General features: G+C 52.8%; 1 protein-coding gene across 7 annotated transcripts in view; it reads right to left on the minus strand.

Moving 5' to 3' along the window:
• The window catches only part of ECE1 (endothelin converting enzyme 1), a 115,307-nt gene that overhangs the window by 47,646 nt on the left and 46,674 nt on the right, over window positions 1-20,987 (minus strand). For 3 of the 7 annotated variants that reach the window (XM_045063916.1, XM_004741267.3, XM_004741268.3), the window contains exons 2-4: window positions 14,218-14,304; window positions 5,156-5,297; window positions 1,282-1,494 (exon numbers count right to left, since the gene is read on the minus strand). In XM_045063916.1, coding sequence (XP_044919851.1) covers window positions 1,282-1,494; window positions 5,156-5,297; window positions 14,218-14,304 — 442 coding nt within the window. Of the gene's footprint in view, window positions 1-1,281; window positions 1,495-5,155; window positions 5,552-5,723; window positions 5,981-14,217; window positions 14,305-14,524; window positions 14,544-20,987 lie in introns of those variants that run through there. The other 4 variants (XM_004741269.3, XM_013048066.2, XM_045063917.1 and 1 more) reach the window with 4 other exon arrangements.

Here is a 20,987-nt window from a genome sequence, read left to right on the forward strand (position 1 = left end):
GTCGGAAAGAAACATCCCCTAACCTGGTTTGCCCATTTCCACTGTCATCTGAAAGACACAGTTGCCTGAAATTCTCAACTGTCAAGTTGGAATCTCTTGCTGTCTCATAGGAAGGTTTCTGTCCCTTTGAGCAGATGTGTCCCCTTTGAGGTATCTTCATATATTTTATGTACTTTTTTTTAAATTTTTAAATATTTTTATTGATTTATTTGACACAGAGAGAGATCACAAGTAGGCAGAGAGACGAGCAGAGAGAGAGGGGGGAGGCAGGCTCCCCGCCAAGCAGTGAGCCCAGGGCCCTGAGACCATGACCTGAGCTGAAGGCAGAGGCTTTAACCCACTGAGCCACCCAAGCTTCCCTATTTTACATACTTTTGAGTATCTTGCAGGTTTTTTAAAAACCTAGTTAGATCTGCTCAGTCACTGATGGCTTTTCATGATCTCGCCTCTCCCAGCATTTGGGGTCCCGGGATGGGGCCGGCGTAGCAGGAGAGGGACAGAGGAGGTCTTGGTTGCAAAAAAGGGCTCACGCCGGGAGTCCTACATCTTGTGGTGGGTGTTATGAATTCACGTGGCAGACGACCCCAGTGGGTGGGTGTTCATTTCAACCAACAATAACCAGGGATAACCCTGCAAACAAGACACACATGGGGCTCTAATCTAAAGATAAAACCACCCACACCAACGTCGACTAGAGGTCCCAAAGTCCTAACAAGGTACAGAAGAAGAACTTCAATTAGACGGTTTATCGTGCAAGTCCAAGCAGCACGAGGACAAGGGATGCTCCTGCCTGTGGTGGACAGCCCGCCCACAGATGTTGCTAGAATTTTCATCTGCTCACAACCCTAAAACCTGCCCAAATGTGCTCAGCCTTGATTCCCTCAGCTCACAGCTTCCATAGCTCACTGCCTGTGCCAGGCACACCTCAGCGGCAGCTTGAAGCCACAGCAGCAAGGACCACAGCGACCCGTCTCGCAGGTCCCACCCTGGGTCGCACACGCCACGCCAGCCCTTTACAAATGTGCTTCACGGTTCTCAAGACTCTCAACTTTGGTAGTAGTAGTCCTTTTTAAAAAGTCATTTGTTTTTTTTTTTAAATCAATGTATACCTGGCACAGCATGTTATGTTAGCTCCGAGGTACCACACAGTGATTCGACCAGTCTAGATGCCACACGGCACTCACCGCTAGCATCTGTCACCACACAAGGCCATTACACTAGCACCGACTATGCCCCTCTGCTGCGCTTCACATCCCGGTCTATGAGTCCCAGGCTGCTTACCAAGGAGGTGCTTGATGATGGCTTGGTTGTGCTCCCAGAGGTTGCTGAAGGTCCCCCAGCGGGAGTGGCCATCAGGCACGGGGTTGGCTTTGATCCAGCCGCCACAGGCGTAGGTGAAGAAGTCCTGGCAGGGGTCCACGGTGGGGTCCATGGAACTCAAGATGGAGCTGGTCACTGAGACACAGGCCTCACTGAGGCACACCGCGGGGGTTCCTGGCAGGGGTCAAGGACAAGAGGCCGGTAAAGGGCAGGAGAAGGCTGTGGGAATACAGTGCGGGTGGCAATGGGGTGCCATGTCCCCGCCCCAGCCCCGACCAAACAGAGCTGGCGCTGGATGGTCACTAGACTTCTACAGAGAAAGGATTTCAGTAAATTTACAATTTCCTGGCTTGTAAAAGAAGACTTCTGTTTAGCGACCTAAAATCCTTTCTGTGGCTTGAAAAGTACCCAGAACCAAGGTGTTTCTCTTAATCAATCCTTCCTTCCACAAATATTCATTCTTTTAAGTTGTTATTCCCTGATGTTCCACAAGTTCATTCACTTGCTCATTCATTCATTCAACAACATAATAACTGAGTCTCTTCCAGGTTCTTTACTGAGTGGTGATGTGTGTGTGCGTGTGTGTGTGTGCGCGCGCGCACGCGCGCACATCTGTGTGGTGAGCGATATGAAAGGCATAGTCCTTTCTTTCAGGAGCTGATAATTTAGCTGAAGATACAAACATTTAATAAGAAAAGTTAAATCACCACCAGAGGAGAAATGTTTGTCATTCTGGAAACAAAAACTGACTGTATTTAGTCCAAGACAAATGGGTGATGCAGACAATTTGGTACGAGGACTTAGGGCAAAGGACAGCCTGTGATGAACAGAAGAAACTGAAAAATAATTCCCTCGGGGCGCCTGGGTGGCTCAGTGGGTTAAAGCCTCTGCCTTCGGCTCAGGTCATGATCCCAGGGTCCTGGGATTGAGCCCCGCATTGGGCTGTCTGCTCCGCGGAGAGCTTGCTTCCTCCTCTCTCTCTCTGCCTGCCTCTCTGCCTACTTGTGATCTCTGTCTGTCAAATAAATAAATAAAATCTTTTAAAAAAATAAAAAAATAAAAAATAAAAAGCCTAGTCACTACTATGAGAGAACTTCGTATTTGGGAAGGGAAAAGAATACTTATTGTTTTTATACAGCAAACTGCAGGAAGCTGGGCTTGACCAAACCGTGGCTGTTGGGAATGTCCCAGAGACAGACTGAAAGAGGGTGATGCCCCGGGAATAAGGCCTATCAGAAAAGGCACGCCAGCGTGCGTGTGTGAGAGACAGGGAGACAAGGAGGGACGTGGGCGGATTGATTTTTGACGTTACCGTAAGGGGACTTGAGTTTAAAAACAAAACAGGAACCAGTTTCCCGAGAGGCCTGATGGGTCCCCACTCTGCTAAGAATAGAGCAAGGCCCCAAGGTAATGCCTAAGTGATACTGGGTTGTTTCACTGCTTAGTGGTTTATAAATCCTTTAACCAGCAATTCCTGATCCGGCATAGCTGATCAATTACTTGTTTCTAGGCCTCCCTCATCAACATCAAGGTCAGCACCTTCAAAACTCGGCCCAGGCTCCAACTCCTCAGGGAAACTTTCCCATACCCTCATTCCTCGCTGGGCCCGTCGGCTGGCTGCCCGGCTGTGTGCTTTCTAGGCGCAGACTGTGCTAGGTCATGGCTGTCTCCCGGTCTCCCTCGCCGACTGGGAACGCGAGCTGGAGGGTAAGGCCAGCACCGTACCTGCATTCCTATCTCCTTCGCCCAGCATTGTACCTGGCACCTAGCAGCTGTCCAGTACGTGTGTGTTGAACGAATGAGTGAGTGAATGAGAGGAGCTTTGTCTAGCTCTTGGTCACCATCTGCGGAGGCAGAAAATATTTCTTCCTCTGATGATGTATGTGACCAGTCAAGAAGGAGGAACGGCCCCAGATCTAGTCCACAGATACTCGTCTGGACAGTGCTGGGTCCCGAGTAAGACACTGAGTAAGACACTGAAGAATCTTTTCTGGGAGAATCTGTGTTTTACTGCCAGTGTATAAAGCGCCTGCAAGTTTCTGGAAAGAGGGTGTGTTAGGAAAGTAGACAAAGAGGTATTTAGGGGCCCAGACATGACTTTGAGACGGGTCCCTCAGTACCAGCAGAGAATGTGCTCTACCTAGCCTGATGTTTGCTCAGGTGTGGCCAATGCCGGCGGCTGCTGGCAATCGTGAGGTTACTGTCCATCTGGGGTGGCCCCTGCTGTCCCAGACCAAGGCGGCCAATGAAGATACATGGGTTGGCTCAGGGCTCATGAGATCCTGACCCAGAGTCACCCTGGCGGGGGTACGGGGGAGAGCTCCTTTCATCCTGGTCCAGGCTGGGGAATACTCTCTTGTGGCCCAGAGGGTGCTGGGATAGAGGTGGAAGCAAGGCTGCTTCCTGTGGACCCCATCCGTGGGCCTGAGCTCTAGGATCCAGCCCTCGTGGGTTCCCTTCTCGTTTCTGGGACCTCCTGGGGCAGTCTCAAGGTAACACTGGCTGCTGGAGTGCCTGACACAGGTGGATGTAAGGATGACTGTGGGGATGTCCTGCCCTCTCTCCAGGCCCTCAAACTCCTTTCCCCACCCAGTCCAGCAGGGCCACCCATGCAGGCCAGCAACTTTATAGTGGGGAAGGCACAGCAAAGCCTGTGGTAAATGTTCCCAGATCCTGGGAAGGGTCATAACCTCTCTGATGGGATACGTGACAAGGTGACCAAGTTGGTGGGACTGGACCCTGAGCAAAGGCCCCAGAGGCGGCTCCACCAGATGGACCACTTGCCATGGGAAAGCCAGCTGTTTGGGCACAAGGGTACGAGAGATCCTGGAATTGGCCAGACCCCCTATCCTTGTTGTTTAGCTTGGCTCTGCCCTTTCCAGTTCCACAAGTGCTTATTGAACATCAACTCTGCACGAGGTACTCGACTGGATACTCTCAGCCAGACGCAGAGAGCCAGCCCCAGACCCCAGAGGGCAGGATCCGCCTGGCCCCACCATACTGCCCGACAAGACCAGACCCAGAGATGTGATGACAATGTGTACACATGAGGCCCGCGGAGGCCAGCTGGGCCTGGCAGGTCTACTCTTCTGGGGGTTCTAACACACACAGGTGCACCACAATGACAAAGGCAGGTGGGGCCAGCCAGTCTTCTTTGAGACCCAGCTGCCCCCTCCCTTGGTGCACCAGCCACATAACCTTGAGCAAGTCACCTAATTTCCCAGCCTCAGCTTTCTCAGATGTAAAATGGGGTCAAAAGTAACCACACCTCACAGGGTCACCGTGAGGAGGAAACAAGATCGTGTTTGTAAAGAAGAGGTGTGGTATTTGGTCCATGGAAAGTATTAAGTAAACGGAAGCTATTATTGCTTTCTGTTGGAGCTAAGGATGGCGGACAGTGCCAGACCGTGAGCCTCGTCAGCTCGCATCCTAACAATGATAGCACCCAGAGCTAAGACTCAAGAAGTTCTTGTAGGCACCAGGTGTGTGACAGACATGATCTCTAATCCTCAGGGCCAGCCCCAAATCGGGCCCCATTTTCCCCATTCACAGGAGAGCAGACAGAGGCTCTGGGAGATGAAGTGACTTGTCTGAGGTGACACAGACAATAAATTGCTGGGCCAGTGTTTGTTGGACTCCTGTCCCAAACCTCTGCACCACCCACGCCGTCCAGCTCCCACGTCTCAGCCCATCTCAGCACCGAGCCGTCCGGGCCATGCTCTCTCCTCGGCCCTGGAGGCCAGCCCCGGCTTGAGCAGGGAAGCCCTCTGACCCCAGGGGACAGAGCCGAGGGCAGGAGCGAGTCAAACCCACGACGAAACACAGAGGCACCTACTTGTCCGGTACTGAATGCCCAGCGCTGCCAAGCAGGCCACCAATCCTGCCGCCAGAAGCACCACCAGCACCACCAGCCGCTTCTCCACCTGGGTCCGCGCAGCCCAGCACCTCTGGCCACTCCGGGAGCTGCGGAAGTTCACCTGCAGGGAAGGAGGCAGGAGGGGTGGGGAGGATGTGAGCTCAGGGTCCCCCTTCCCCAGGAGCAAGGGGCTCCGAGGCAGGCCCGGGCCCCGGGGAGCCATCAGGGCCGCCCTCCTGCCTCAGGGGTGGTCCGGTTCCCACAGAATCAGTCCTAATCCAGGAAGGGAGCCGCCACCCTGCTCAGCAGCTCGGATTAGCTCCTAAACACCAGACTCAAGCCGCTCAACCCAGCCGGACTTGTGTTTTTTTGTGTTACCCGATACGGGTAGGGGAAAAAAAAAAAAAAAAAAAAAGAATAGCTTTTCCCCTGTTTCTCCAGTAAGGAGTTCAGAAAGAACAGGATGTTTGGACTTGCAGGCATCCAGTGAGCGTCCAGCTGGGCTCTTCTCGGAGCCCCCACACCAGCAGGCCAGGACGACACGCACAGCTCACACTTTCCAGGAGTGCGGACATCCTTTGCTCATGACACCCTCAGGGTCCCGGGAGGGCTGTGTTACTAGTTCTCTTTTACAGATGAGGAAACAAGTTCACAGATGCGAGGCCCCTGTCTCTCATCACACAGCTAAATGAGGAGAGCTGGGGTTTGAACCCAAGTCTGTTGACTCTGGAGCCCACCAGAGGATCAGGGACGGGTGTCTGGGAGATGTCAAGGGAGAGGCAATGGAGAGAGCGCTCCATTCAGGCAGGTCCTCAAAGGGAGGAGGAAAAATGTCCCCAGCCTAACAGTCTAGCTAAACAGGAAGGGAGGCACAATGAGGGGAAGTGGAGGGCGTGGTGGGGCCCTCGGAGCTAAGGAGGGACATACTGGGCAACCGCACTGGGAGCCCTCAGCCCAGGCCTTCACACCTGAGGCCAGCTCGGGGCTCCCTTCCATCGCAAGAGGTGCTTCCTGCAAAAGCCTGGGCCCCAGCATAGGTGGGGTCCCCTGAAGGTGAGGCTTGGCCCAGTGACACTGCAGTCATGTGCCACCATGTTGGAAATACTCAGAGGAAGACGGACTCCCTTGCTTTCAGCTGCTCCCAGTCCAGTAGGAAGGCGGATAAAGAAGCAGACTGGGGTGGAGGGTGGGGTGGGGGTCCAGTCGAGGAAGGCTTCCTGGAGATGGGGATACCTGGGCTGGGTCTTGAGGAATATGTAGGAGCTGGCCAGGTGAATGGGGAAGGAAAGGGGAGAGGAAGCAAGGCCTAGAACCTAAGGGGCCCTATAAGCCCCTTTAAAGAATGTGGACTCCATCTGGAGGGCAGAATGACAGAGAGCAGATGTGCCCCTTTGGAAAGACCAAGGTGGAGGGGGGTGTGTGCATGCGGTGGGTGGGGGGGACCCACAGCTGCCAGGGGGCGGGGAGTGGGGAGCTTTCAGGGGAGATGAAGAAATACAGACTCTGACCTGTGAGTGCTCCCCCAAAAGCTGAGGGGGTGCCTGTTCCTGGGAGCCAGGTCCCAGCCCTCAAGGCACCTCACGCAGACGTGTGGGATCTGAGGCCGGTCCCCTGAGGGATGGGCACCATGCAGCCTCATGGTCATCACGGCGTAATTTCTGGGCAGGAAATGACTGGAAATTGCCGTACCAGAGAAAGGGGAACATGAGAACTTTTTTGGAAAAAAGAGAATTGTGTTCTAAAACCAGCAAAAGGAACTCGGGGCCTAGTCATATTTCCGAGGAGGGCCGGGTGGCTCCAAGACCCAGATAGGAGGAAGGCTGCCGCTGCCCAAAACCCCTTTCTGAAGAACAGTTTTAAAAATGTGAGAAACAGGAAAAAAAAAAAAAAAGGCAAGTCACAAAGCTTCTGACCACGGTACTACCGTGAAGTTAACACTGGGCCGGGAAGGCCAGGGAGGTGCTAACATGTTCCCAGCAGTGGCAGATTTATAAAGTGCCTCTTCCTCGGCATCCATTTTCTCACACAGCTCCTCTTGGGAACCGCTATTCAGAGGAGTCCCAGAGGATATGAAGCAAGCACTGACATTTCCCTCTTCCTGCCAGCTTGCCCCTGGCCTGCCTCCCGCGCTGCCTCCTCCTGAGGGCCCTCAGGCCCCCGTATCATGGCCCAGTGCAGGAGGAGAGGGGGCAACAGGCAAAGAGGCAGGGGGCACCCCTCTGCCTGGTGCTGGCTCTCGGAAGCCAGGGAGCATAACCGTCAGGCCTGGGGAAGCAGGCACACCTCACCAGCCAGGTCTGTGGAGGGAGCGCCCCCCAACTCCCAGGGGGGCGGGGAGTCAGGTAAAAGAGAGGGAAAGAGGAAGGTAAGGGAGAAGATGAGAGAAACAGAGGAAAGGAAAAAGGAGTCAGGAAGGTAGCTAACACTCGAGTGCCTTCTAGGGGCCTGGCCATCGCATTAGTTCCATTTTGTTGCTGGGTGATGCTATTCTAATATAGAATATTATAGAATATTATAGATGCTATCCTATCTTCACAGCGTCCTGAAGAGCAGGCACTAGTAGCAGCTCCAGAAGAAACACAGGAAGTGGGGGAGGAGGGGGAACAGTGAGAAAACTCATGTCTCTCCAGAACCCTCAGCCTCAGGCCCATGGCCACGCCACTGAGGAGAAGAGAGTCGAGCCGAGCCTCATTGTCTCGTGTCAACCAAACAGATGGTGTTCACTGGGAAACTGAATCAGAATTAAGTCCAAATTAAATTAGAAATTCAGTTCCAGGAAGAAATGGCAAACGGAATTTGAAAATAGGGTTTGTAACCTTTGTAATGTTCTTTGCTCAACTCAGTGCTGACTGGCTGAGCGCCTGCGGGTTGCTTGACAAGCCTCCTCTCTGAGGGCAGAAGGGATCCAGAGGCATCCCCCTGGGGCAGGAGAAGTCGCCCAGAGGCCTCTCTGGGGGAAGCCATCCGATTCCTGGTGCAGTGGACGGGGCCAGGCTTCGAGGCCCTTCTCTCTGAGCCCTGTGGTCGCTGCCCAGCCTCCTTCAGACCATCCAGCAAGCTGAGGTCACAGCAAGGGGAGGACACAAGTGCTTTCTCACTTTCCTTTTGGAAACAAGAGCATGTTGCTCACCAGACACTGGTCTGCAGTGGCTGGGAGCGGGAGAGGATTAGTGGCAGGCAGCCCACTCCGTCTCGGGAGAGGTAACTGGGAGCAGCCGTCAGCCAAGGAGCAGAGTGGGCACGTGGGAGATGGAGCGGAGAATTACTGTAAACGCCGCCTCAGGGGTGGGCTTAATATCCCATTTATTGTCAAGGGGGCAGAGGGAGAATGAGACCAAAGGAAAAGGATGCCCTCAAAGGAGCAAGGTGGAAACGGAGACAGAGGAAGAAAGACACAGACAGCCAAAAAAACAGAGAGAGAGAGAGAGAGAGAAACAGTTGAGCTGTCCAACCTAGGGGTTCCCAAAGCTTACACAGCCAAGGGAACAAAGCCCTAATGAGGGATAAATATTCGGTTACAGAAGTGAGTGTTTGGCTCACCTAGGCTTACAGCAAGAACGAGTTCTGCAGGCCAAGGACGGGACAAGGGACACGGATGCCTGGGGCCCAGGAGGCAAGCCAGTGGGAGAAGGGGTGGGAAGTGGGGCAGAGCCTGGTGTTCGGAGGAAGCAGGGGGTCCGAAAGGGAGGCAGAGGTCCTTGCTGAGCCCCCACCAGGTCCCCCAGTGACCTGGACTGCATAGAGAGGTGAATGGGAATCAGTCTGGCCAAGGGTTTGGCAGGGAGCCCACCCCCTGCAGCCCAAGAGCCTGGCTACCCAACGAGGGCTGGCAGGGTGACCAGGCTGCCTCCTTCAAGTTCAGCCTCTCCGAGCAGACAGACCCTGACAGCTCAGCTACCACGAAGGGGTTTGGTTGGAGGAGTTTCTTCCAGCAAAATTTTTATACAGTGGACTTCCAGCTGAGGCCACTGGGGCCCGCCCAGAGCAAAACGGTATCTTCTTATCGTCCCTGCCTCTTGCCTGAAGCCTACCTGTCCCCCAGGCCTGCATGCTGGACTCTCTTCCAATGACCCATAATAGCTCACACTAGTGCCTGCTGTGGGGGAGGGGACTCTTGCCATCGACACAGGAACCACAGTATTTAGAAGCACTTTCCACCTCTTTGTTTCCCGGAAGGAACACCCAGCTAGCTGCCCATGGCATGGGAAAAGGGAGGTTGAAGGTCAGCTTTGATTTATCAAGACCCTGTGCGTGTGTCGCTGGGCCATGTCTGGGCTTCAGTCTCCTATCTTTATAATGAGGAAGCTAGACGCGGTCCCAGGTCTGACCATCTCAAACAAGTGGACTCCTGGTGAGTACAGAGGTCTTCTTTTTTTTTTTTTTTTTTAAGATTTTATTTATTTGACAGAGAGAGAGATCATGAGTAGGCAGAGAGGCAGGCAGAGAGAGAGGAGGAAGCAGGCTTCCCGCTGAGCAGAGAGCCCGATGCGGGGCTCGATCCCAGGACCCTGGGATCATGACCTGAGCCAAAGGCAGAGGCTTAACCCAATGAGCCACCCAGGCGCCCCAGCACAGAGGTCTTCTTAAAGTACAAAGTGGGCTTGTCCCTGAAATCCCCCTCGAAGGACAGCCCTGTGTGTGGCATGTTTGGAGGTGTGGGGGGGGGAAGATGAGAAAAGTCATCAAGAATGAAATATCTCAGCTTTCCCTTCTCTTGAAGAAACTGATTTTTAGAAGCAACAAGATGAGTTTCAAAGGCTTGGGTAGCAGTGTCAGGGCCGCCTGCTCCCCAGCTTAGACTGTGGGATCACTTTAGCTGACCCCCCTTGAGCCACCAAAATGGTGGGTGCTGGGGCATGGGGCTGGGGGGGCAGGCAGCCTCCTTTGAGCAGAGAGGCTCCTGAGAGCAAAGTGGTTACATTTAGGGCATCTCCGTGACCTCCCGCCTAGTGAGTCATGGTAACAATGCAACCAAATCCACCGTCTGTGCACTATGCACAATGCTTTTGTGCATAATGCTTTCACTTACACGGCCTCATTTCAATCTTTGCAAACAATGTCGACTAATAATATTAACCCTGGGATGCCCAGGTGGCTCAGTCAGTTAAGAATCTGCCTTCGGCGGGAGCCTGGGTGGCTCAGTGGTTTAAGCCGCTGCCTTCGGCTCAGGTCATGATCTCAGGGTCCTGGGATCGGGTCCCGCATCGGGCTCTCTGCTCAGCAGGGAGCCTGCTTCCCTCTCTCTCTCTCTACCTGCCCCACATCTACTTGTGATTTCTCTCTGTCAAATAAATAAAATAAAATCTTTAAAAAAAAAAAAAGAATCTGCCTTCGGCTCAGGTTATGATCCCAGGGTCCTGGGATGGAGTCCCGCATCAAGCTCCCTGCTCAGCAGGGAGTCTGCTTTTCCCTCTGCCTACTGCTCCCCCTGCTTGTGCCCTCTCGTTCCTTCTCAATCACAAATACATACATAAATAAAATCTTTAAAAAATAGATTAAAAAAATAAAAAAATAATATTAACCCCATTTGACAGAAAAGAACCTATTTCATGAGCTGCTTTCAGGTCTCACAGACCATCAGAGGCAAAGCTGAGGCCTTGGAGCCATCTGGCTTTAAATTCGGCCCTTAGTCTGCAGTGAGTAATTTTAGTGAATCACAATTACCTTGGGCCTAAACATGAGATAAAGGGGAAAAAAAAGCCTTTCAGCTGTGGTACCCATAGAATGTGCTAAATCTAGCACTTGGTCAGCATTCTCAGTAACAAAGCTGTCAAGTTTGCTGGAGAGATGCAGGGTTTTACTTACTGGTATTGGTATGGGTAACTTTGGATTTCCAGAATCAGTGGGCTTCAAAATTGTGAAAAGTCAAGTAGCTTATTTTTATAGCTGCCCATCTAAGAGGGAAATTTGAGAGGAGGGGATGGGGCCATTTAAAAAATCTTAACTTCGGGGCACCTGGGGGGCTCAGTCGTTAAGCACCTACCTTCGGCTCAGTCATGATCCCAGGGTCCTGGGATCGAACCCTGCATTGGGCTCCCTGTTTGGCGGGAAGCCTGCTTCTCCCTCTCCCTCTGCCCCTGCTTGTGTTCCCTCTCTCTCTGGTTTCTCATTGTCAAAATAAATAAATAAAATCTTTTTAAAAATAAGAAAAAATCTTCAATTTCAAGGAGCAATTGCAATTCTAGCATCAGCTCACAGGAAATTATCCAAAGGGCTGAGGAATGGTCACCTACAATGTTAGTTATTGGGCCGACTATCCAACCTTCAGATGGGGTATAGGTAGTTTTATATACTGGTACTGTGAGGCATTATATTTTATGTACTGTGACCTTTATGCCCAATATGGGCTCAAACTCACAACTCCAAGATCGGGAGTCACATGCTCTACTGACTGAGCCAGCCAGGCGCCCCTTGGCGTTATAATTTTTAATGACAACATGTTTTGGGAGTTGTTAAACAACAGAAAAAATGCTCATGGAGTGGCATTAAGTGAAACAAGCACAGCACAACATCGTGTACTTAGAGTGAGCTCAATTATGTTTATAAATATAAGTGTGCAAATGTGGAAAACCAGAAGGGGTTATCTCCAAGTGCTGGGATTATGGTTTCCTTTTAAATATATATTTTTTACACTTTTTGTTTTTTCATAAATAAGCACGTAAAGTCTTTATACAGGGAGAAAAAAACACTCCAGTGATTAAAAACAAAATTAGTGGGCGCCTGGGTGGCTCAGTGGGTTAAGCCGCTGCCTTCGGCTCAGATCATTGTCTCAGAGTCCTGGGATAGAGTCCCGCATCGGGCTCTCTGCTCATCAGGGTGCCTGCTTCCTCCTCTCTCTCTCGCTCTCTCTGCCTGCCTCTCTGCCTACTTGTGACCTCTCTCTGTCAAATAAATAAATAAAATCTTTAAAAAAAAAAAATTAGTAGAAAGCTTGGCTTCGTAAATTGAGCTGAACAAGTTCTCCATTAAAGCAGTAGCTCATTCACACTTGCTTTGGGGAAGTCATGGGGGCTCAAGTGAAGCTGGACTAGGTACCCACGGAAAGGTCCCAAGTCCTTGGGGCAATCATTTTGGCTTTGCCTGTATAGAAAGTAGACAATGTACCCAGTTTGGCAGATTGGTGTAGGGACAGCAACACTGCACTTCAAAACATAGCTCTATGACCACAGGAATGTCCCCAACCTGTCTGAGCCTCTGCTTCATCATCTGTAACATAGCCACGGGGCCCTGACCTCACAGATCATAAAAACAACAATAATCCTAGCAGGCCCTGTGAGAGGCATCGCCAACTTTCCCTAACCCCCATTTTACAGATGAGGGAATTGTGCTTTCAGGGGTTAAGCAGCTCACCCATGACCATGAGCGGAATCAGAATTCATCCCAGGGAACCCAGCTTGAGAGACTGGGCTGCTTCCACTCTCCCTGGCAGCCCCAGGATGGATGAACACCCTTTGTGGCCTGAAAAAGGCATGTGGGCTACTGTTGTTATGTTATGGTGATGACAACATGGCCTATTATTTTGTTGTGAATTCTGAAATGCTTTTGTGCTGATATATTTAGAACCTTCTGTGCAAGATGACACTGAAAAGATTGCTGATTAGATTCTGTTTTGATTTGTGAAGGGAAAAGTGCCTGCCACAGAAATCTAATTTCCTGCTGGATTTAGCCTCTCAAGAAGGGTCCCAGGGAAGAGGTTCCAGACACATTGTGTTGATCTCTCTCTCTCTCCCAGATTTCTAGTTCTGGGACCTAAGACAAGTTGTATACCCACTCAGACCCTCAGTTTCCTCATCTGTAAGTGGGAACAGTAATCCTTATAGCTCATGGGGTGATCCTGAAAAGTTAAGTGGGATGATTTGGGTAAGAGTGCCATGTCCCAGGGGGCAGACCACTTGGGAGTCATGAGTTTGGATCTTCCTGAGCCTACTTTCCCAGCCTGGAGGAAGGACACCAACAGTGTTGTTTTTCTTTACTGGTATTATTATTCCAGCTTCTGAAATAATAGCCCCGTGTCCCTGGAAACCTTTCAGTCCTGGGCAACCCTGAGTAGGGTTGGACCTGACAGCCCACGGCTGCACGCACCCTAAGCTTGCCCTCTGGATGAGTTGTGATTTGGGGTCAGCTCACTGGGGGGCCCAAACACATTCCCCAATGCCTCCCTTGGTCAACCTGGCATAAGTTCTCCTGGACTGAGATGCCCCGTTCCTCTCTCTGGGCTGGTTTCTCAGGAGCCACATCAAGGGCCCCCCCTGAGTGTCCCTGACACTTCCAACTTGCTCCCACCCACCTGCCTGGGTCCACCAGGGCTGAGGCCCTGTTCAATACTGTTCCAGCTCAGCCCTGCAGGGAGAGAAGAGCAGGAAGCAGCTATGCTTACTGCTCTGCCACAAGGAAGGGAGGTGGTGGGCATGTCTGAGACTCACAGGGACAGACCCTGGGGAGGGGAGGAACTGGGTTTGGTGAGCAGGCTGCAAAGGGACAGGAAAAGAGGAGGTAGAAGATGGGTTCCTCCCTGCAGGAAATTCAGGTATTGGGGGAAAGGGGAAGAATGGGGCCATGCCTACCAGATAGGGTGACCAACCATCCTGGTTTGCTCAGGACTGAAAGGTTTCCAGGGACACAGGGCTTTCCACACTAAAACTGGGACAGTTTTAAACTCTGCCGTTATTGGACTGTGTGACCCTGGGCAGGTCCCTCAGCACTCAGGGACTGCCTTTCCTGTGAAAGGTAACTGGTCCAGTTCAGTTCCTTAGGGTGCTTCAACTCTGCCAAGGGGCTGTAGTGCCATTGGCAGGTGGCAGGAGGACTGGGGGACAGCCAGAGCTGGGGAGGAGCCCTGGGGGGAGGGAGCCCAGTGCCTTGGAGGCACTTCTGCCCGGGTAAAGTCATCTTCCCCCACGGAGCCCAGAGCTGCCCTGAGCTGGCCAGGCAGGCATGGACCCCTCTCCGGCTGGCAGGGTGGGGGCTGGCAGGGTGGGGGCGGGGAGGGAGCAGTGCGCATGCCCAGCGGCCTGGGGGCTCGCAGCCGGCAGGGTTCCTACCTGCAGGCCATTTGGGTACACTTCACCCTCGGACAGCGAGTCCACCAGGTCCTCCTCGTCCAGCGTGGCCCGCTTGTAGGTCGACATCTGCAAAGCCAAGTGGAGCACGGACTCCCTCAGCGCCTCCATGGCTCTCAGGCAAATGGGGAGAATGGGGAAGCAGCCCGGCGCTGCCGCTGCCGCCACCGCCGCGCGCCCCGCCCCGCCCGGGACACCGAGACCGGCCCACGGACCGGCCCGCGGCGGGGGGAGGGGGATCCCGCCTCCCCCGTCCCCCCGCCCCCGCTTATGCAACACGACGCCTCACCCCCGGCGCCCACAGTGCAGCGGCCACAGGCTCCTCATGCTGCGCCCCGGCGATGCCTGGTCCCCAGTGTCACCGCGGCCACTGCGCAACAGACTGGCCCCGCGGGCCGGACAACGCGCCACCTTCGCGGGCGGGGCCTGACCAGCGCGCAGTTGCCGGTTCCCTTCATGGCCCCAGGGGAGACCTGGCGTAGGTGGAGGCCCCCCAAGGCCAGCCGCTGCTGGCGGGAAGGGGTCTCGCAGCAGCCCCTCCTCTTGGGAATCCCCAAGTCACCCTTCAGGACGGGGATTGCCAGCGGGAGTGGAGGACTAGGAAGATGCCCCTAATTTGGACCACAACTGTCAAGAGAGAGGTTCCACCTCCCAGGGCCCCTTAGATGCCTCGAGTAAGTCTCCCCATCAGAGCTAGAAAGATTAGGGGGCCGGAGGTGGAAGAGAAAAGGCAGGTGTCTCCCCTCTCATTTCCCCTTTCCTCTAGCTCAGGGATTTTAAGCCAGACAATTAATGAAAATTCCAGAGGCTTAGGGCTAGTGAAAAAACCAGGAAGGTGACCCATCCCTCCACCTTTGGTCTCAGGAGGCAAGAGTCTCAAGCAGGTGCTCCCTCCCCAGCCAGGTGAGCTGGGCTGGAAAAGCAGGCTCCCTCAGACGTGGGGTGCTCAGGTCAGGAACCTAGGTACCCAGCACTCTGTTTCCCAAAGGACCCGCCACTTCCAGTGGGGCCTGGAATCCCCCGCATTTATACATTTTTCAGCTTCCCCCAGAGCACGTCAATTCCCATATTCAGTTCCCTAGGCCACACACGTGTGTGCAGGAACTGGCTCAGAGGGGTGGGGTGACTGCCTGGGGTCACAGCGACAGCTCCCAGCAGCCTCCTGCTTCTGCTCTGGTCCTCTCAGTACCCAGAGCGAACCTTTAAAAGGAAATTCTGAACTTGCTATTCCCTTGCTTGACACTTCCCAAAGACAGTCCCTTTGCCAGTCTGTCCACGGGCCCCCCGCCTACCCTCATCTCGTGCTGCCCCCACCTCACTCACTCAGGCCCCAACTTCTTCGGCTTTCACTCAGTTCCTCAGATTCTCACATTTCTCCCCTCCCTCCCGATCTTTCCAGCTGCTTTCCCCTCTATCTGGAACATTCTTTCCTCATCTCTCCTCCTCCCATGGCCACTTCCGCTTCAGACCTTAGCTTAAATCGCCACCTCCTCCAGCGTCCTGACCACTCTTAGTCCCTCAAATACTCTGTTACACACCCCATTTTTCTCTATCTTTACTGCAGTCTGTTGTTATTTTAGTTTACATTGATCCCCCCCCCCCCCCCCCCCCCCCCCCCCCGCACCCAGAGCCGGGACCTTCTTTGGCACAGAGAATCTCCATCACCTCGCATACAATAGGTGCTCAATAGACAGTTCCATTCGATGGTGGAACAAGAGGAGGGGAAGTGAAAATTACTCTGGGGCAGTGCCGCTGTCCTTGACCATCAAATTTTGCAATGTCCAAGGACAAAGGAAACTATCGAGCACGGGCCTGGGGAAGGTGGGTACTTGGGAAGAATTTTAATTCTGGAGTCTTCTGCCCCACTCCCAGTGGGTGGGGGAAAGCCCTCTACAGGTAGAAAGGACTCCAGGGCTGCTTCTCCTCACGCTGAGTTACATACAGCTGGCCTTTTTCTGAAGCCAGGACACTTGTTTAAACTAAGTAACAGCTGTCAACTGCCCAAAGGAAAGACCCTTGAAAAAGAAGTTCAGTTCACCACACACCTTCCAAGCCCAGCACAGCCGCTACTGTTTCAGAGACACTTAGGGGTATGAGGCATTTGTCAGTTCTTTCACATCTATCATCCTTTTAAGCCTCTTGCCCTTCCCTCTGAGTAAGTATTATTGGCCCCTTTTACAGACCCTGAAAGTGAGGGTCAGGCAGGTAATTTGCCTGGGTACAGAGGCAGTGGCTCCGCCTCCTTCTATCTCATTTCAGAGATCATCTCTTCGAGGAAGCTCTCCTCACCACCCTCCAGAAAAGGTGGCTTCTGGTCCCCTGCTCAGTGTCCCCCCCAACCCAAGGCCCTACCTCATGCTTCCTTCTGTTCAAGCACACAGCATTCTAAACGGGAGGACCCTGAAGCCTGGGGCCAGGGTTCCTCAGGCCCTGTCTCCCCGGGGCTAAGTCTGCAGCTGGAGCCTCCTCGGCTGTTGGAGCGAAGGCAGGAGGCAAGGGAGGGAGGCTGGAAGCCCATCCTAGGGGCCAAGGCCAGGCCACCGGTGCCGTCCGTCCCACTGCAGCCTGTCTGTGGATGTGCTATCTGACAAAATGTAGCGGTCCTGACCCCAAGATGTTCTGCAAGGCTCTCAATGAGAAGACTGAGGATGAGGGGGGAGGCACAACTCGACCCCCCTCTTCCCTCGCCGCCCAGGTCACCTGGCTGGAGAGTGAGAGGCCCAGGATGTGAATGCCTGCCTGCCTAGCCTCATGCTGCTGCCTCCAAGAACCTCAGCCATGCGGCTAGGAAGTGGCCTTGAACCTGGGTCCCGCACTCTCAGTCCTGTGCTCTTTGTGAAAGGGGGAGCTGCACCTTCGGGTGGGGCCCTCATGGAGTCCAGTCACCGAGCTGGCTGGGTGGCCCACACTCGTTCTAATCGTCTTTTTGCAGTGCTGGGGTCACACCTGACCCCACAAGCTTCGGGGAAAGGAGAACACAGCTGCTTTGTGGCGAGTCTGCCCCCGTCCTCTGGTTCCTCCCCCTGCCCCTCTATGCCTGATGCTCATGAGAAGGTGGAGACCAAGGACGGAGGAGTGGGAGCCACAGCTCATCCCCCTCAACCCCCCACCCCGCCCCAGACCTCCAGCTGCAGAGAAAAAGTGGTGGGAGCCAGAGGCAGCTGTGACAGTGCCCCGCTCTGGAAACCCCACCCTGTGGAAATCAAAGGCCCTGGGGTGAACAGAAATAAGAAATACTAGAAACGCTCACATGCTTCTGACACCAAAGGCCTCTGGCCGGGTGACAGTCGGGCGGGATCCCATTTGCTGTGACTGTGTTAGTCACGCAGAGGGTTCTCGCTGTTGGTTTGCCCAAGGCGGGGGATCTTCAAGGAACCTTGGAGCTGTCAGAGGCAGGAAGTGCAGTCCCAGTGAAATTCACAGGCCTGCGACACCCTGGCCACACCCTCCATGCTTCCACATTCTTTCTGAGCCTTTGCTCCACCAGCTCCTGCTTTGGGGGCTCGTGATTGGCTGGGATCCGTGAAGTCCTTATAGGTCATCTCACACAGTAGGTATTCAACAGCACAACGACAGACTGGGTAGAAGTTCTAGATCCGAGCCTCGGTTTAGATGCCTATGGGGCCACTTCCCAGCTGTGTGACCTTGCGCAAGTGACAACCTCTCTGTGCCTCAGCTGTCCTGTCTGGAGAATGGAGATGATAATCACTGTACCCCCCACTGCAGGACTGCTGTCATCCTTCAGGGAGTTAATACAGACGAAGTGCTTAGAGCAGTGCAGGGCACACGGCAGGTGCTCACGAGGTATCCTTTTTCCTTCCATCATTACTTATACGCCGCAACTCAATCAAACAGCTTCCGTCAATCCCTATGGCCTAAAGAACCCCGAACTCCTCCCTCTCCGGGTCCATCCTCCACATACCCCTCGGGTGTGTGGTCATCACCCCAGCTCTGAGCCAGCCCCTCAGGGGTCGGCCACCAACGGGAGTCCAAGAGTCCTTGACATACGTCAGGCCTGTGCTGCAAGGTGAGGGGGCAGTTCAGAGGAGGACTTGGTCCCCGCCCCCAAGGGACCAGTAGCTGATACCTGTCTCCCAAGACTGGGGCCCCCTCCCCTCTACTGCTCTCCATCTTTGGCCTACCTCCTCCTCCATGAAGCCCTCCCCACTTCCTTCCTCAAGGTTCCCCCCTCCCTCCTCCAAGTGGCACCTGCATTATGTACAGGCTGTATCTGGGCATCTCCACACCCGAGATGGAGAGAACCTGGGGGGTGGGCAACAATCCTCTTACTACTTTCCAGCCCTGGCACCCAGCATACAACCTGGTATATAGATAACTAGTTCACTAACTAGATAACTAGTTAACTATAGATAACTAGATAACTAGTATCCTAGGTTTTCACAAGGGCATTAGCATCTGTGACTTCAACAAAGAAGAAAGAGTAGAGTTTATTTGCTTGATGACAGTCATGTAAAATCAAATAGAATAATTTCAGGCAAGGGACAAGCTAGTGAAAATATGGGTGTCACTCCTGAAGATGAGACTATATGACATTTATTATTACTATTATGTCATCTATTGCATTGCTCAGTCTTTTAGAAGGAAATTTCCATTTGATTAATTTATTTTTAAATTTACCACAATGTTCCTATTTTGATACTAGGAATCCTAGGAATTGGCTCAGATCCCTTTTTCCCTTGGCTGCCAGGAAACTGACAGTCAAATCAGACACTCATTTACGGGCACTTCCCTGGTCTTTATGTTCAGCCTTTTCCTTGTCCACATTTTTCAGTCTGTTTTCCCTGATTCTGATTTTCCATTTCAGTTGCCTATTATCTTACTGAATGAGTTTTGGTCATAACCCATCACGAATCCTTTGCAGAATAAAGTAAATTAGAAGCAACCTGTAGCAGGCACCTGGGTGGCTCAGTGGGTTAAAGCTTCTGCCTTCAGCTCAGGTCATGATCTCAGGGTCCTGGGATTGAGTCCAGAGTCAGGATCTCTGCTCAGCAGGGAGCCTGCTTCCCCCCTCCACCTCGCCTGCCTCTCTGCCTACTTGTGATCTCTGTCAAATAAATAAACAAAATCTTAAAAAAAAAAGAAGCAACCTGTAGCAAAGACCACTCCCCTTCCCTTAACCCCTCCCCGGGGAATGCAGCGTCAAGGTGCTTATTCAGCAGTGGGGGTCAGGCAGTCAAGGTAGACCTGAGCCCAATCCCAGGATCCTGGGCTCACATCATTTCCCCTCTGGGACCTCATTTTCCTCATCTGGAGAAAGGGTTGTTGTGGACAGCCTGGTATACAGCACTGCACCCCAGCCCCAAGTCAACCCACTTCATACCTGTTTTTCTTTATTTTCTCCACCATCTTTCTCATTTACTTGGGATTTCCCCATCATCCACATATTTTTTCTTTTATAAATTTTTTATTTAAGTGTGCTCCATACCCAGGATGGGGCCCAATGTGGGACTTGAACTCATGACCCTGAGATGGAGACCTGAGCTGAGATCAAGAGTCAGACACCTAACCGACTGAGCCACCCAGGCGCCCCTACCCTCACCCACATAGCCGAGCTTGGCCTTCATACAGCCAACGCTGGCCTGACTGTAGCCGTGCCACTGTGCTCAGGACAAAAATAACAGACTCCCTGCTGACCAAGGTCAACATCAACAGTGATATGTCCAGTGAGAGTAGGTACTCTTGATAGGTAACAGAAGTGGCACTTTACCTCTGTGCTCTTCCTTCCCAACACACATTCCCCCAGGCGAATAAGGAGGAAAACAGCAAACAAATCCCAACGAAGAAGCATTCTACAAAATACCTGACAGTATTCCGCAAAGCTGTCAAGGTCATCAAACAAGGCAAGTCTGAGAAACTGTCACGGCCAAGAGAAGTTAAGGAGACAGGACTCTAAATGTAATGGGGTGTCCCAGAGGGAATCCCAGAACAGAAAAAGGACATTAGGTAAAAATGAAAGATATCTGAATTAAGTACAGACTTCAGTTAGTAATAATGTATCCATATCAGCTCATTCATTGTGACCGATATCCCACAGAAGACGTTAAAAACACGGGAAGCTGGGTGTGTGGTTTAAGGGAACTCTCTGAACCATCTTCTCAATGATGCTATAAATCTCAACGGTTCTACAACTGCTGCCCCAAAACCCAAAACGGTATCATCCAGTGTCATCAACATGCACACAAGCCCAGCACTGTCCAGTTCTCAAGGCTCAATTATGCCGATTTTTTAAAAAGAATTTACTTATTTGAGAGAAAGTGAGTAAGAGAGAGAGCTGTGCACGAGTGGGGAGGAGGGGCAGAGGGAGAAGCAGACTCCCTGTTGAAGTGGGGAATCCCAGGATCCTGGGATCATGACCTGAGCTGAACGCAGACGCTTAACCGACGGAGCTGCCCGGGCATCTCTACACCTTGATCTAACTTGTGTCTCATGAGCACCCTGTGGAATAAACCCGGGACCCCCATTTTATAGATGCACAGACCAAGGCCGGAGAAAGGAAGCAGCTTGCCAGTTCGCGGCAGAACTGGAACTTGAACCCAGATCTTCCTGACCCTCTGTTTTTGGGCCACCTCCCTGAGGCCTGGCTCCCTAGCCCAACCTCCTGCGGAGACGACAGGCTGCCTGGAGTTGGGTTGTGCCGTGGGACCACAGAAGTGGGTGGGGGCGGGGAGGGAGACTCCACTTTGTGCCACCAAGGGGGTCAGGTGGAGCTGGAGGCCAGACATGGAGAGTGG

This window comes from Mustela putorius, unplaced genomic scaffold (assembly GCF_011764305.1).
Source record: "Mustela putorius furo isolate JIRA1106 unplaced genomic scaffold, ASM1176430v1.1 tig00003853_pilon_pilon_pilon, whole genome shotgun sequence".
Taxonomy (NCBI): domain Eukaryota; kingdom Metazoa; phylum Chordata; class Mammalia; order Carnivora; family Mustelidae; genus Mustela; species Mustela putorius.